We start from the raw sequence: 16101 nt of genomic DNA, 5'->3' as shown, positions 1-16101 counted from the left end.
AGCTGCAGCCTGACCTTGGGCGTTTCTGCCAAGTGCTGTTAATTAACGGCTTCACTCTTCCCTTAACTCCTACTGTCCTGTCTGGAAATGGCTGTGTTGCCCACCTAAGCCTGACACACCCACCCTGTGCAACCAAGCCCTGCCATACTTGGGTTCACCTGAATGCCCATGATAAGCCTCAAGGGCAACCCCAAGGTGCACCCCAGGTATAAAGTGCTTGGAGTTCCTCAAAAGGTGCCCCCAACCCCTTAAACATCTCAGTATACTTCATGATCACTCTCCAGCCTTCTCATCTCTCCGAACTCCATGTCAACCGGCAAGCAGCCACACCACTCCAAAAAGCCAATTGAATTAAGCCCCGCAGCATGGAGTAGGCAAACCAAAGGGGAGTCTAACCATGGCTCACCCCCCAAGAAAACTTACTCAGCCCCTAAGCGGGGACTGGCAAAGCCCATACTGAAAGGATGGGAGGGCAGGTATAGAAAATGCAGAAGAGGGAAATGTGGGTTGAAGCCAGATTATATGCCATGCTCCCAGTCCCCTCTTGATTGGCTCCAGGGCCCATGTGACTTCCCTCCTCCCTTGGGCTGAACCACCCGAGTCTTCTTTGTAGCCAGGAGGAGTGGAGACAAAAGTGCCCCCACAGAAATGGGAAAGGCGTTATCTGAGAAAGCATTGCAATACCCGTCTTATGTTGCACACGCCACTACACAAGCACCAGCTGAAAATGAGCCAATTTCAACAATACATTGGATACAGGAGGGCCGTTAATGAGACATTCAGTATAATAGCTGCGTAAGGGGGGGCATTCAGGGTCATGGCATGCATGGAAGGGTTTAAACCCTTTCCAGCCCTGCTATAGTCCTGGTGATAATAGCCCACCTTTCTGCAGCTCATATTCAACTTTGCACTCTCTTTCCCCTGCCTTCAAATGGCCTTAAATATTTTGCCAAAGCCTGATCCCCCAAACCAGAGGCAGCTGATGGCTCTGAAGTCAGTTGGGCAGTGGGATCTGCTCCACGTTTTAGCCTGAACTTTCAAGGAGCTGTCCAATGTGCTGAACCTAATTTGGGGACAGCTCCTTGAAAGTTTGAACTAAAACCTGGAGTGGATTCCGCTGCCCTACTGACATGGAGTCACCAGCCGCCATAGCTCCAAACCAATGAAACTTCACTTTAGGTGAAATGTTGTGACTATGCTGTTGTTGAATAACCCACACCAATGTTCATGGGATCATAGGAAGTATCCTTGCACTGAGCCATACCATTGGTCCATCTAGATCCAGTATTGTCTACACTAACTGTCAGCAGGGTTTTAAGGGAAGGGTATCTTCAAGTCCTCCCTAGAGATGTTGGGGATTGAAACAGAGACCTTCTTCATGCAAAGCAGATGCTCTCCCGAGTTATGGCCCTTCCCTGTAAAGTTCACCTTTGATGCTACCAAGCGTTGATGAGGAGGGCACACACACAAATGTTATGCTCTTAAGAGTGATTCAGAGAGAGAGAGAGAGGAGGGGTAGCCAGCATTGGGGAGCAAATAACAGACAGCACTGGAGACTCTAAATGGGTCAAGTGTCATATGTTTGGTGACTGGAAGGGAAAGACTCTTTGGGAGCTGAAGGGAGGACGTGTCTTCTCCTGCAGAGGTATAACTATCACTTGCAGAATGCTTATCCATAAAATACATGTGTGTGTGAGAGAGAGAGAGAGATATAACACAGCTGTGTTTTAAAAGGTGTCAACTGTAGGTCAGCTGGACTTCCAGCTGAGAAAATAAAGTGGAACCATCATTTGTAGATGTTGTTTGAGACAAATACCTGTAGCCAGATAACAATATCTCGATTCCTTTCTTTCCCGGTAAAGCCCAACTCTGTTTTCAGTATACCTGTCAACGGCTGGGAAATCCAAACAAGGCAGAGTTCAGCTCTCTGCTCTGTAATCTTCTTTCCCCCTGTTATTAGCTTCTCTGCTGAAAAGCAGAGCCAGTAAAGCTGGGATAGGTTTAATGTCTTACTTTCAAGTCAGGGCACATTCTTAACTGTATCGTAATTAGCAAAAATGCCCACCTAACTGGGAATGTCTAGATAGAGTCACTTGGCTGGCTTCAGTATGCACACATGCTCATCCTTGACCCTTGGGTTTATTACAGGCTTGTTGAAGCAAATAATCTTGGCTCCTGACCTTGTTGTGCGGTGTGTGGGTTGTCAGGCATGCACGTAGGTTTGAAAGAAGGGTAAAGATTGCTGATGTCACAGGGATGTTGATCCCTGACAAAAGCAGGGGACTTTCAGTGTGCTGCTTTACACCAACAGGCCTAAAAGCAAATTCAGTGACATAGAGACAGCATTCTTCTTGCTCTTAGACTTAAGTCAGAGGTGGTGAACCCATTGGCCCTCTAGATGTTATTGGATTTCAGTTCCCATCAGCCCCAGCCAACATGGACAATAGTCAGGGATGATGGGAGTTGTAGACCAGCAACATAGAGAGGGCCACAGATATTCTCTAGTCCTGCGTTGGTTCCTGGAACCCAGTGCTATCTACTCTGGTGGTGGGTCTCCAAATGCTAAGCACGGGTCTTTTGTTTTTAGCTGGAAAATCCAGGGACTGAATCTGTGACATTCTACATCTCAAGGAACAAATGGACTGGGGAGAGTTAAGACATATGGAAGCAACACTTTTAGCCTTAGGTCTGGGATAGGGAATCTGCAACCCTTCATATGTTGTAGGACAACAACTCCCATCAGCCCTAGGCAGCATACCTTGAAGTGAATTCAGGTTGAGTTTTTTCTAAGTGAAGATACATAGGGACATGTCCAGAATTAAGTGGCAATGATGGTGAGTGCCTGGGACCAAGTCCTGTGAAGAAAGGATGGAGGAATTGGGTATGTTTAGCCTAGAGAAGAGAATATTAACATTAAGAGATGCAGTGACCCATCTTAAAATTTCTGAAGGGCTGTCACATGAATTTGGTGTATTTTGCTTCAGAGAGATGGACCTTAACCAAGGGTTTCAAATTATTTATTATTTATTTATGTATTTATTACATTTATACCCCGCCTTTCTTTTCATGATGGAAACCCAAGGCAGTTTACATGTGGTTCCCAGGCGGTCTCCTATCCAGGCACAGAGCAGACCTGACCCTGCTTAGCTTCATCAGGGAACTGGCCTTTTGTGCCTTCAGACCATAGCCTGGGACCTGGGAAATGACAGAAAACAGGATTTTGATGGAAGATTAGGAAGAGCTTCCTAACATTTCAGGCTGTTCAGCAATGGAGCAGGTTACTTTAGAATGAGCTTGACTCTGCTTTCTTAGAGTTTTTTTTTAAGCAGAGGCTTGAGGGCTACCTATCAGGGATGCCATAGCAGCACATTTCCTATATCGACAGGAGGCTAGAACAAAGGAAATATGAAGCTGCCTCATACTGAGTCAAATCCTGAGAAAATGTAGCTCAGCATTGTCTATTCTGACTGGTGGTGGTTCTCTAGGGTTTTGAACAAGGGGACATCCCCAGTCTTACCTAGAGGGGTCAGAGATTGAACCAAGGGTCTTCTGCATAGCTCAGTTGGAGAGCATTTATCTTGCGTGCAGAAGGCCCCAGTTTCAATCCCTGGCATCTCCAGGTAGGGCTGGGAGAGACCCCTGCCTGAAACCCTGGAGAGCCACTGCCTGTCAGTGTAGACAATGCTGAACTAGATGGGTCTGGCCTGCTATGCAGCAGCTTCCTATGTTCCTATGTTGCATGCAAAACAGAAGACATTTCAGGTTTCTTCCAGCTCACTTTTTCTATGATTCAGCTTCCAATGGGTTTAAGTTATGGCGCAGATTTAACGACAGAATTAATTGTTTTTTTCTGTATATATTCTTCTTGTTCTTGCTGGGAAATATGGGTCATCTGTGAAGAAGAAAAAATCACTGGCTCTATTTTTTCTCTGCCTCTAGATTCCTGTGTCTGGTGACAGCTCCTGATAGATAGATAGTAAATATGAATTCTTTGGGGCTCTTCTTAGCTTTCCTCTCTGATATGTGATTTAATTAGAACTTTAATCATTTTGGGGGCAACCTCTAGAGTCCTTTAAAGGTCCTTTAAATAGTGAAGTGTTAGCTAGCTTAACTTGCGATACACACACAAACTGTGGAAGAGAATCGTTTCTCAAATATTTCCCTTGGCAGACATACAGGAGACCAGAAAATAACAAAGGTAGAATAAATTTCAGTTATTAAAAAAGGGGACATACACATTTAATTTATGGGGCGGTGGCGGGGGGAAGGTTACTCTCTGCCCTATGTGAGCACCACCAATGTGCACGTGAATTCCTCCACTGTGTGAGCACTGATGTGCACATAGACTTCCCCAAATCCATGGGGTGTTTACATTCATTTCAGTGAAGGGGACAGGAACATGCTGTCTGTATTGGCTTTGCCACCAAAATGAACTGAACATAAGACCGTCACTCTGTGGTAGAATAGCTGCCCTGCATGCAGAAGGCCCTAGGATCCATCCCAGCTTCTCCAGGTAGGGCTGGAAATGTTCCCCTGGCAGTGGAGACTGGTGGCACCGATGTCGGTGGGACAGTGAATCCACTCTGAGTTTTAGTCTAAAGTTTCAAGGATCTGTCCAAGACTCTGAAACTCATTTCCAAAATAGTTTCAGTACCTTGGACAGCTCCTTGAACAGTTGGACTAAAACTCAGAGCAGACTCCCTGCCCCACTGATATTGGAGCTACTAGTCTGCACTGCCCCTTGGCCCTGGACAGCTGCTGCCAGTCAGTGTACACAATACTGAGCTCTATGAGCTGAATCTGTATAAACCAGCTTGCTCAGTTCCCAATTCTACAGCTCTTACTGAAGCTGGAAGGTGCCCAGGTGCATGCTAGCCATGGGACCCATTGGCTGGTGCTGGTTCAAAAGCATTCCATTGACCTAACAGGCCGTTACCAATTTGAGTTCATTCTTGGTCCGCCAGCTGCTGTTTTTGCCAATCCATTTTTTCCCCTTTCACAACATATTGATATTAGTATTTTTGACAGGAAATGTCAATATTTTGAAAGGAAATATTGATAAATGAAAGGAAATATCAATAAATTATTATTCTTCATATTGATATTTTAGAGGTTGGGATATTTATTTATTTTTAAAATCAGTTTTCAAAAATAGCCACAGAAAATCACTACATGAAGATCCAATCTGTAACGATTGACAATAAGCGCATTAATGGAAAACTGAGTACCAAATCTGAATTGGGTGGAATTCTAGCATATTGCTAGTGCATGCCTATCAAAAGATGGCTGGACTGGAAAAAAATGAACATTGTTTCTTAATCCCTTTCCCAAAGCTAGATTTGATTTGAGGCAGGAATATTAGCATCCAGATTAAAAGTTCAAAATGTTAAAAAGTTAAAACAATGTCAAACGCATACTAAACATATTAAAAAGCCTGGGTGAAGAGAAAAGTTTTAACCTGGCACCGAAAAGATAGTAACGTTGGCGCCAGGCATATCTCCTCTGGGAGATCGTTCCACAGTTCGGGGGCCACCACAGAAAAAGCCCTCTTCCACGTTGCCACCCTCCGAGCCTCCCTATGAGTAGGAACTCGGAGGAGGGTCTTTGATGATGATCGTAGTGTACGGGCAGGTTCATAACGGGGGAGGCGTTCCAACAGGTATTGTGGTCCTGTGCCGTGTAGGGCTTTATAGGTCAAAACCAGCACTTTGAACCAGGCCCGGAAACAAATAGGCAGCCAGTGCCCGCGGGCCAGAATCGGTGTTATATGGTCGAACCGTCTGGTCCCCGTTAGTAGTCTGGCCGCTGCATTCTGCACAAGCTGCAATTTCCGAACCGTCTTCAAAGGCAGCCCCACGTACAGCGCATTGCAGTAATCTAATTTCGAGGTTACCAGCGCATGAACTACTGAAGCGAGGTTCTCTCTGTCTAGATAGGGGCGTAGCTGGGCCACCAGCCAAAGTTGGTAAAAAGCACCCCGTGCCACCGAGGCTACCTGAGCCTCTTAAGAACTTAAGAACAGTGCCACTGGATCAGACCAAAGGGTCATCTACTTTAGCAGCCTGATCTCACAGTGGCTAAACATTTTTTTTTCTTAATAATGGTATTTGTTGTTTAGTTTAATTTTTGTAAATTATATTGATTTCATTGATGTATTTTTATACGTGTTTATTTTTCTTTGTAAGCCGCCTTGAGGGCCTTTGCCTGAAAGGAAATATAAATGGAAAAGTTATGAAAATGTTTTAACTGCCCATTCAAAGTCCTGCTGGGCAGAAATGAAGTTAAAGCAGTTTTAGTTTTAAAACTGAAACAGTTCCTCTCTCATTGATTCTCCTGTCAGGACTCCAGGGTGGCTTTGGATTCTTCAGCACCCTCCCCCCAAGAACACCCCCAAATGACCCAGCATGCCCCTCTGTTGGTCCTACCAAAGTCAGAACTCTTATGTCAATTGGACCCACTGAAGTTGCTGCTGCAACTAGGATCCATGGTTGGAGCTCCCTCTCTGACATCAGAGCTCTGTCTCTGACATCAGAGAGGGAACTCCAAAGTATCCTGTGAACACCCTCCCAGGGTCACAGGGTTGCACCCTAAATATGCCTTTACTGTCACAATACATATTTAAATGTGCATTTTGATACATTCCAACTGCTGAGACCTACATCACAGTCTTCAGAGAAGCACTGAAATTCATTGGATAGCTGAGTTCTGATCCGCCCATTAGTTCAAGAGGGGCAGACCACGTCATTTCATAAAGGAATGGGCAAAGGTCCATTTCCTCAGCCATGCCCAGGTACAGCAGATCATTTTGATTTTTACTCACTTCAAAAATGTGGCATGTGGCTGTTTTGCTTTGTTTTCCAAGGCCAGGAAAATACAGCAATTGGCTTCAGTTATTCAACCCCATGCACCATTATTTATTCCTAATATATTTGTTGCTAGTTAATCTTCAGAAGGCAGGATCACGCATGCTCTTCTGTCTGTCTGCTGGGGTTGATGTGTCTAACAGAGCTATTCTTCCAACCAACAGGTTAACAGATTATTTTGGGGGGCTTCTCCCCTTTTTTTGTGTATTCCTTTTTTGTTTCTGTGTCCCAAGGATATGATGCAGTTTGGCTCATTTAAATACAGTGTGAAAATGGCTTTCTCTGAGAATGTGACATTTCTACTGCCAAAGAAGCAAAACTCAGGAAAGAAAAGAAATGGGGGAACCCCCCAAAATAGAATAAAAACAAGCAATAAAACAGCAAGTGAGAGTTTTATAATGTGAGAAGAAGTCTTATCTTTTCCCCTTCCCCTACAACCCCCCTTTGCCAAAGGAATTAATAAACACAGTTTCATTCCGCAAATGTATGCTTTAGAAAAGGAACATTGCATAAGTAACATTGCCACTGCCGTCATTTGTGTGCAAACACATAACGGGGTTACTTCTTATGTTTTGACACTTATCACATGGTTTCTTAATTATAAAAGCTTTGTGCAACATATGAAATGGTGCTGGGGAGAGAGAAAAATTAAATTGGAGATGTGAGACATTCTGTACTAACATCTAAAATGGTGGCTTTTTAAAAAAAACTATAACAATCTGGAGTATTTCTAGAAAAGCTTGCACCATTACATAAAGAACTCTCTCTCTCTCTCTCTCTCTCTCTCTCTCTCCCTCTCCCTCTCCCTCTCCCCCTCTCCTTAAGAAAGATCTACACATAAATTGAAAACAATAAACTGGACTTTATACCCTGATATGTAAAACGTCTTTTGGAGTTGAAATGTGGATTTCATTAAATTTCAGGCCAACTCACAACTTGACTTTCTGCCACTCTTTTAAACACACACACACATGCATGCAAACAAGCTTGCCAACTATTGTTGGCTGAAACACACCATACATACATTTACAAACGGTACTGGGTGTGAAAATTATTTGCTGCTCTGCCCTCCTTCACCTAAGGCAGCCTTTCTTAATCTGGTGTCTTCCAGATGTTGTTGGACTACAACCCGAACTGCCAAAAAGGAGAAGGGTCCACAAAAAAATAAGTTAGTACCCAATGCAATGGAATGCAAACATGGGAAATGACAGGCGCCGGGGCATATCACTGTAATGCAATTTAAACAGATGTACAAATACCCAAAATGCAATGCAAATCACAGCAGACAGTAAATAACACTATAGATACAAAAAACAATAAGATATAACTCTGTAATCACAATGATGCAATGCAGACAAATGTTACAAATGGCCTAAATACAATACAATTCACAACAAACAATAAAACACGCCACAATAGCCACAAGCAATGAAATATACACCATGATAATGTTACAATAACCAAAAGCAGTGAGGAATAGCTCTGCAATGACAGCTATTCCAGATTGTAAAACCTGTTTCAGTACTTCTTCAGACACCCTGTTCCTTGGGATTTTATTTTATATCGTCAATAGAATATTGATTAATTTTGTGGGAGAATCAAGGCTGGCTGCTGGTTCAAGAAACTGATTTAAGAAGCAGTGGCATCTGAAGAAGCATTGAAACAGTTTTTACAACCTGGAATAGCCGTCCTTGTGGTGTTACTGTCTGCTGTGAGTCGCATTGCATTTTGACAGTGATATGCCCTAGTGCCTGTTTTTTCCCCATTTTTTCATTCCGTTAAACTGGGTAGTGACTTTTTCCCCATGTTGGACTACAACCCCCCCCATCGTCCCCTGCCAGTATGGCCAATGGTTAAAAATGATGGGAGTTGTAGTCCAAAACATCAGTAGGGCCTCACCACCTGGCTACCCTTGATGTAGGAATATGTACACAAAGTTTTCTGTTCTGTGGAAGTCAATGACATTCCAGGCTCCACAACAGGTGTGAGGAATGTTTGGCCGTACAGATGTTGCTGGACTACAGATCCCATTGTCCCTGGCCATTGGCCGTGTTTGTTGGGGCTGATGGGAGCTGTAGTTCAGCAACATCACTTCCCCAAAGGTTTGCCACACCTGCTCTGTAAGAACAAGGCACCATATATCTGTATGCATATTTGTCGCTGCCGCTATTACAATCAACAAATATTGCAACTACAGCACTGGACGAGCAAGTTTTTTACAAAGGCAACCAGAACCCAAGCTTGCTCCAAACCATATCTCTGTCTCCCCACCCTCATCGAATCCAGACCACAAATACTGTACCTTTAATCCAATCACATACTACCTAGATCAGCCTGGCGCCCCCCAAATGGACTATAACTCCAGTCATCCCCAGCCAGCATGGCCAATGGTCAGGAAAGTTAAGGGGCTATGGTTCAAGACATCTGTCTGATAGTCTTTTAAAGCCATCCCAATTGGTGGCCATCACTATCTCTTTGGAAACAAATTCCATAGTTTAGCTGTATGCTGCATGAAGAAGGCCTTTCTTTTGTCTGTCCTGAATCTTCCAACATTCAGGTTCGTTGGATGTCCACCAGTTCTACTGTTATTAGAGAGGGAGAAAAACTTCTCTCTGTCCACTTTGTCCACACCATGCATAATTTTATACACCTTTTATCATGTGCTCCTCATTTGAAATGTGGTGTTGGAGGAGAGTTTTGTGCATACCATGGACTGTGAAGAAGACAAATGATTGGGTGTTAGAACAAATTAAACCAGAACGATCACTAGAAGCTAAAATGATGAAACTGAGGTTATCATACTTTGGACACATAGAGAAGACATGATTAATGCTGGGGAAAACAGAAGGGAGTAGAAAAAGAGGAAGGCCAAACAAGAGATGGATTGATTCCATAAAGGAAGCCACAGACCCGAACTTACAAGATCTGAACAGGGTGGTTCATGACAGATGCTCTTGGGGGTCACTGATTCACAGGGTCACCTTATGTCATAATTGACTTGAAGACACATAACAACAACAAGAAGCTAATATGAAGTCCACAACATTTACTTCGTTGGATGTGTCCCTGAGTTCTAGTGCTACAAGAAAGGGAGGAAAACTTTTCTTTGTCACTTGCTGGCCTTTTTGTCCAAGCTAAAAGGCCTGAAATGTAACTTTTGTAAAGATGGGGGAGAAATTTGATTCATGTTGCATTTAAAGCTGAATCTATCAAATTCACATTTTCCGAAATAACATGAGAATAGAAACAAGATATCCTTGAAATGTGCACTAATCCAGATTTTGCAGTGCAGTTCTCCAGCCAAACAAGGTTTACAAATGTTAGGGGGAAGGGTGCACAAAAATGTATATATTCATGAATATTACATACAAAAATGCATTATATTAGGAGAAATCTCTTGCAAAAATGTGTACATTAGTCAAAACTGCACAGAAAGGTGTGTTTATTAGGAGAAAGCATAAAAATGCTGAAGAATTTTCATGAGGATTTTTTTAAAGAAAGATGGAAAATGCTGTCGAAATGTGGAGAATTGAATTTAAGATGTGAAAAATGAGAGACTGAGAGAACTGAAGTTGACAGATCCTTCCATCCCTAGGGAGTTGCTCAATCCCTTTGATCATTTTGGTTGCCCTTTTCTGAACCCTTTCCAGCTTGGTAAGTTTCTTTTCTTTCTGAAAGTGGTAATATGGCAAAAATTGTAAGATCTCTGAAAGGAATGGAGCCAACACATTCTCCGGGCTTCTGAGCTCTTTCATAGAAGCATGAACCTTGTTTTCAGGAATGTCATTCCTCTTTGAGGGGGAGGTGAATCGGGCATCAAGATAGTCTGACCCACCTTCACTGAAGGAAGTCTCTTCAGTTAAAGAAACCCAGCTGTCTCCAGCGGAGGAGTCTCTGGTCATAGGGCTTGTGCTGTGTGGAGTCCTCTGAGTCAGCCATTCTTAGGCTGGAGAGGTACTATCACCACAGATTTCTCTTACAGAAGCGCTTCTGGTTTTTTGTCCTGCATGCAATTCCCCCTCCGATTCAGAGTTCTGAACCTTATCCCCTAAAGAAAGGGATTTGGACTCCAGTCTCATGAGAGACAGGAATCCTGCACCTTTCATAGTTATATAGAAGGGACAAGGATGTAAGCAGATGTAGTTTGCACAAAAACCTCCTCTTGCTGAAATGCCCTCTCCACAAGTATTTAAGGAGAAGAAGCCTTATCCAATTTTGCATCTGGGCACCTGAGACAAAAGCTGTTCTCAGTGCACATCTTTTAGGGTGGGTGGAGCTGACTTGGATCTGCTGTTTCAAAATGGCAAGCATTTTCGGTTGTTTTTACACTTGTTTTTATTGTTGGTTTTTTGTGAGTTGCTTTGACTTCATCGTTCTGGAAACAAAAGCAGCTATTGCAACAACTAGTATTAAGCTGTGGAATAAATTCTTTGTGCATTGCGACTGCAAGGCTAAACACTCTCATTGGGGAGTAACATATTGCATTCAACGGGTTGTATTCAACAGCACTCATACTCAGAACGGACACATTGAAATCAATGAGCATAACTAACTTAGATCCATTCATTTTAATGGATGTACTGTAAGTAGAATGTAGTTGGCTACAACCCAGATGGACGTGTGTTTGAGTAAACATGCTTTCGATTATGTTGGAAGAATAATGTGTGTATGTGTGTGCATAATATATCAGGATTAGACCAAGAGTGGCTATTTAGATGCCTCCAGGAAATCTATCCATGTGCAGTGATGGGGTTAGCAAATTTTAAACTCTGGATTTAATTGTTTTCTTGGGGGCTCTCCAGATAGCAATGTGCCTTATGCCTTTTGCGCCAAACTGGGGTAAGCCAAGACCCTCCCCAGCCCTAGACGTCTGTGCCAAAATCCTGCCTATCCTAATATAGACACAGAGGATTGTATTCAGCTAAGTCCTACTCATAGTAGGCCCATTGAAATTATTATTATTATTTATTAAATTTATATCCCACCCTCCCCAAACAAAACACTAAAAACACTCTAAAACATCTTAAAAACAGACTTTAAAATATATTAAAACAAAACATCTTTAAAAACATCTTTTTTAAAAAAAGAAAAAGAAAAGGTTTAAAAACAGAATAAAAAGCAATTCCAACACAGACGCAAACTGGGATATGGTCTCAACTTAGAAGGCTTGTTGAAAGAGGAACGTCTTCAGCAGGCACCAAAAAAGATAACAGAGATGGTGCCTGTCTAACATTTAAGGGAAGGGAATTCCAAAGGGTTGGTGCCACAACACTGAAGGTCTGCTTGCTATGTTGTGGGAACAGACTGTCAGCTTCAGGGCTGGGGGCTGGGCAGTAACAAAGCAGACTTCCTAAGCCAGGTGCCCGGGATTCGTCTCCCAGCTGTTCAGAGCTGCTTATTCTTAAACGACCCGACCTCTTCCTTCGTTGCTGTGCTACTCGCTGGTGTCTCCTTTCTGCAGGGGGGAGGGGAGCCTCCCGTTCATACCCAGAATCCAATTGAGGGCCTTCAGCCAGGTCCTGGACATTCTCCAGCTGAGGAAAAGCCAGAGTTGTGTCCTCAGGGGTTCCACTAGTTCCTTCTCCTGGGTCTGCCAACTCTGCCTCTTCCTCTTCCTCTGAGTCCTCTGAAGGGGCCATGACACAGACCTCCTGATAAGATGGGATCTACAGGAGGCCCTCACCTGCAGAGCACAGGTATATAAGGGTATATAATGTTAGTCATGTCTGTTAACTTCAGTGGGTCTACTCTGAATAGGACTAGCACTGAATACAGTCCAGAGACAGAGCAAGAATGAATGGCATGATTTTCATTGCGGGGGTGGGGTGGGTGCTTAATGTTGCCTTTGAAGTGAAATAAGTTTGAAGTCATCCACAAAGAAATCTTACTAATGCTCACTGCTCTTAATTAAATATTAGCTGTAATTAGCACTAAAGAGTGAATGCTAGGAATATTAATTCTAAGCTTGTGAAAGGGTTGTCATTGTTAATGGGAAACAGTGGGTGTCTCCATAACATCTGTTTTAGCACTCAAGGTAGCATAAAATTCTTTAGGAACAAATTGCACCGGTACAATCATTCCCCATCTCTCAGTTTTTTAACCACCTAGAATAAAAAAATGCGTACTTTCATTCTTTCAAATAACTGGTATTTCCATACCCTTGTGAGACTCCTTCCCAGATATTACCTATGCAGTATTAAATTCTTGGAGGACTTGGGAGGCCCAAAAGCTCTTGCATCTCCTGCCTAATTAACCCACATCTTCACTTGGATTGAAGGGCATGAATTCACAGCCCATTTACTCCTCCCCAGGACACACCCTCTTTCAGTGCTTTTGCCCAACTAGAATGAGTACTTGAATGGCAATAACGCCTCTTGCAGGATGGCAGTGTGTGTGCGTGTGTGTGTAGAACCCTCTGATGTCTGCATGCCCATGATGCAACCTTAAGAGGACCACAGCTGAACGCCAAAAAGGCAAAAGTAATGACAACAGAAGATTTATGTAACTTTAAAGTTGACAACCAGGACATGGAACTTGTCAAGGATTATCAATACCTTGGCACAGTCGTTAACTAAAACAATAGTCAAGAAATGAGAAGAAGGCTAGGACTGGGAGGGCAGCTATGAGAGAACTAGAAAAGATCCTCAAATGTAAAGATGTGTCGCTGAACACTAATGTCAGGATCGTTCAGACCATGGTATTCCCGAACTCTAATTTATGTATATTATGATTTTTTCTTGTATTTCTTGTACTTAATTTCATATGCAATGTTTATAGTACACTGATACTAAAGATGTTTTGTTCAGTTAAGTGTATTGTATTGATTTTTTTTGTAGTTGTTTTAAGATGTTTTGACTTGGGGTACACTGCTTAGAGTTTTATTTAAATATAAGTGGTATATAAATGGACTAAATAAAGAAATAATAAAATAAATAGTATTATCCGGTCACATTTAAACAGAGAGGTTGCCAGCTAATTTGGACCACAAAACTGCTGCTGTGGAGGTGTGGGAAAATATTTAAAAAGTTGTATCTCAAAAGAGCAGAAAAAGAGACAGGACTACAAAATGATGTGGCCATGCCCTCCCAGCAGTGGGGTGGGGGGAAAGGCACCTCCCTCAGCCACTTGCCATGTGCACTCAGATAAATTCTTTGTACCGCACCTCTGTTCAGAACGGAAGGGGAAAGTGGGCATGGTTCAGGGGGCATGCTGGATGTAGTAGAGGCTGAGGCGAGGCTGAGCCCGAATCGCCCATGCATTGTGGATTTTTGAAGAATTTATTGACACCTTTTGTGGGTGCCTTAGAGAATACCAGTGGGCACTTTGGTGACTCCTGATCTGAAAGTAATGATTTTTTAACAAATGTGAACACAGTTTTATTGGTCCAACCTGCACAATCTGTTTTAGCCACCTTGAGTGCTATGTGTTATTTAATAGAAAGGGTAGACTACAAGTTTATTTATTTATTTATTACTGGCATTTGTTAGTTGCTTTTTTTCAACAGTGGAACTCAAAGCAACTTACAAGAAAAAACACAATAATTGAAATAACTTATAACAAGAGCAAACAATTGCAAAACAATTTCAAACAAAATTCTATGCATAGAGTGAATGTTGCCTAGCCGCACTACTGATTCCCTATGAGCGATGGTGATTGTAAAGCTAAGGACACCAATTCAGGTGAAGTTAGTTGTGACTAAAATCAGCAAGACTTCAGTTCATTAGGACCAACTTGTTTGCAGGGGAATGACTACTGCCTAATTCTCTCTGGTTCAGGCCTAGGAATGGGAGAGAAATTCAATTCAGTTCACATTTAAAGCTGAATTTACCAAATTCAGTTTTTGAAACAATATGAAAACCTCAACACAGCCATCCTTTGAAATACACACTTATCTGAATGCAACCAAGCAATGTATACGAAAACACATATATTAGGGGAAAGTGTGCACAAAATGAATATACTGATGAAAATAACATACATGCATTATATTAGGATAAATTGCTTGCAAAATTGTGTACATTAGTCAAAACTGCCTACAAAAATGTATTTATTAGGAGAAATTCACACTAAAATGCTGGAGAATTTCCATGCAGATTGTTTTAAAAAACAAACAAATTGCATGTAGTGGCAGAAATGTAGAGAACCAAATTTAAGTTTAGAAAGATGAGAAATGGAGAGAACCAAAATTGTTGGTGGTGCTCCAGATGTTGCAGAACTCCATCTGCCATCAGCCCCAGGCAGTATGACCAATGGTCAGGGATGAAGGGAGCTATAGTCCTACAAGTCCTACAAGCCCAAAGGTCCCCCATCTCTGGGTCTAAGAAAAGTATGGAAGGAGTAAGGGCCAAGTCCGTTGCTTCTTTCAACAATATGATTTCTTTATAATTTATTAAATTTCTATCCTCTCCAAGAGGAGTCCAGGGCAGCTATGGAATGTCCTCCCCAGGAAGGCCCAGTGGGCACTAACCTTGCCATTTTTCTTGGCACCCAGAGAAGACTTTTTTGTTTGTTCTCTCAGGCATTGTTTTCTTAAACATTTGGGAATAAACAATGGTATGACTGTACTGTAAATCTGTTTTAAATCATGTTGATATAGCGCCATCACTGCATTTTTACTATGATTGTAAAATCACCTTGGAAGCTATGCACAAATCTAATAAACTGATTGATAACCTAAACCTAACCTAAATTAATAAAGGCTTTAAAACTCTTTGACCATACTTTATGTACAGTGGGTTTGGGGAGGCCATTTTTTCCAAATATAATCTGCAACACTTCAGGAGGGAGTGGCAGGACAGGCTCTACCATCTTACCTACCTTCTGTTTTGCTTTTCCTCTCTCGCTTTTACAGGGTAATCAGGAAGCCACAGCACCTCCTGACACAATGGCACAGCCTTACGCGTCGGCTCAGTTTGCTCCTCCTCAGAACGGCATCCCAGCAGAGTACCCTACCCCCCACCCTCATCCGACTCCAGACTACACAGGCCAAACCACAGTCCCAGAGCACACGTTAAATATGTATCCGCCTGCGCAGACGCATTCCGAACCAAACACAAGCGACACAAATGCACAAACTGTCTCGGGCACAGCCACAGTAAGTACCCTGGGTGTTTTGAGCTTTTTTTACGCCTAAATAAATGTGCAAATATATATATATATATCTCAGAATTCAATCTGTATGAGTGGCCTCCAACCCTTCCAGATTCAAGGCTCATCTTGTATCCAAGGGCTTACTTTG

At 42.6% G+C, this 16101-nt stretch overlaps 1 protein-coding gene across 3 annotated transcripts in view; it reads left to right on the top strand.

Annotated features, from left to right (window-relative positions):
• Positions 1 to 16101, top strand: part of RBFOX1 (RNA binding fox-1 homolog 1) — a 403703-nt gene that overhangs the window by 200595 nt on the left and 187007 nt on the right. For all 3 annotated transcript variants that reach the window (XM_061599321.1, XM_061599320.1, XM_061599319.1), the window contains exon 2: positions 15715 to 15957. In XM_061599321.1, coding sequence (XP_061455305.1) covers positions 15715 to 15957 — 243 coding nt within the window. The remainder of the gene's footprint in view (positions 1 to 15714; positions 15958 to 16101) is intronic.

This window comes from Rhineura floridana, chromosome 17 (genome assembly GCF_030035675.1).
Source record: "Rhineura floridana isolate rRhiFlo1 chromosome 17, rRhiFlo1.hap2, whole genome shotgun sequence".
In the NCBI taxonomy this organism is placed as follows: Eukaryota; Metazoa; Chordata; class Lepidosauria; order Squamata; family Rhineuridae; genus Rhineura; species Rhineura floridana.
Note: the sequence above shows the minus strand (reverse complement) of the source record. Positions and strands in the feature narration are given on the sequence as shown.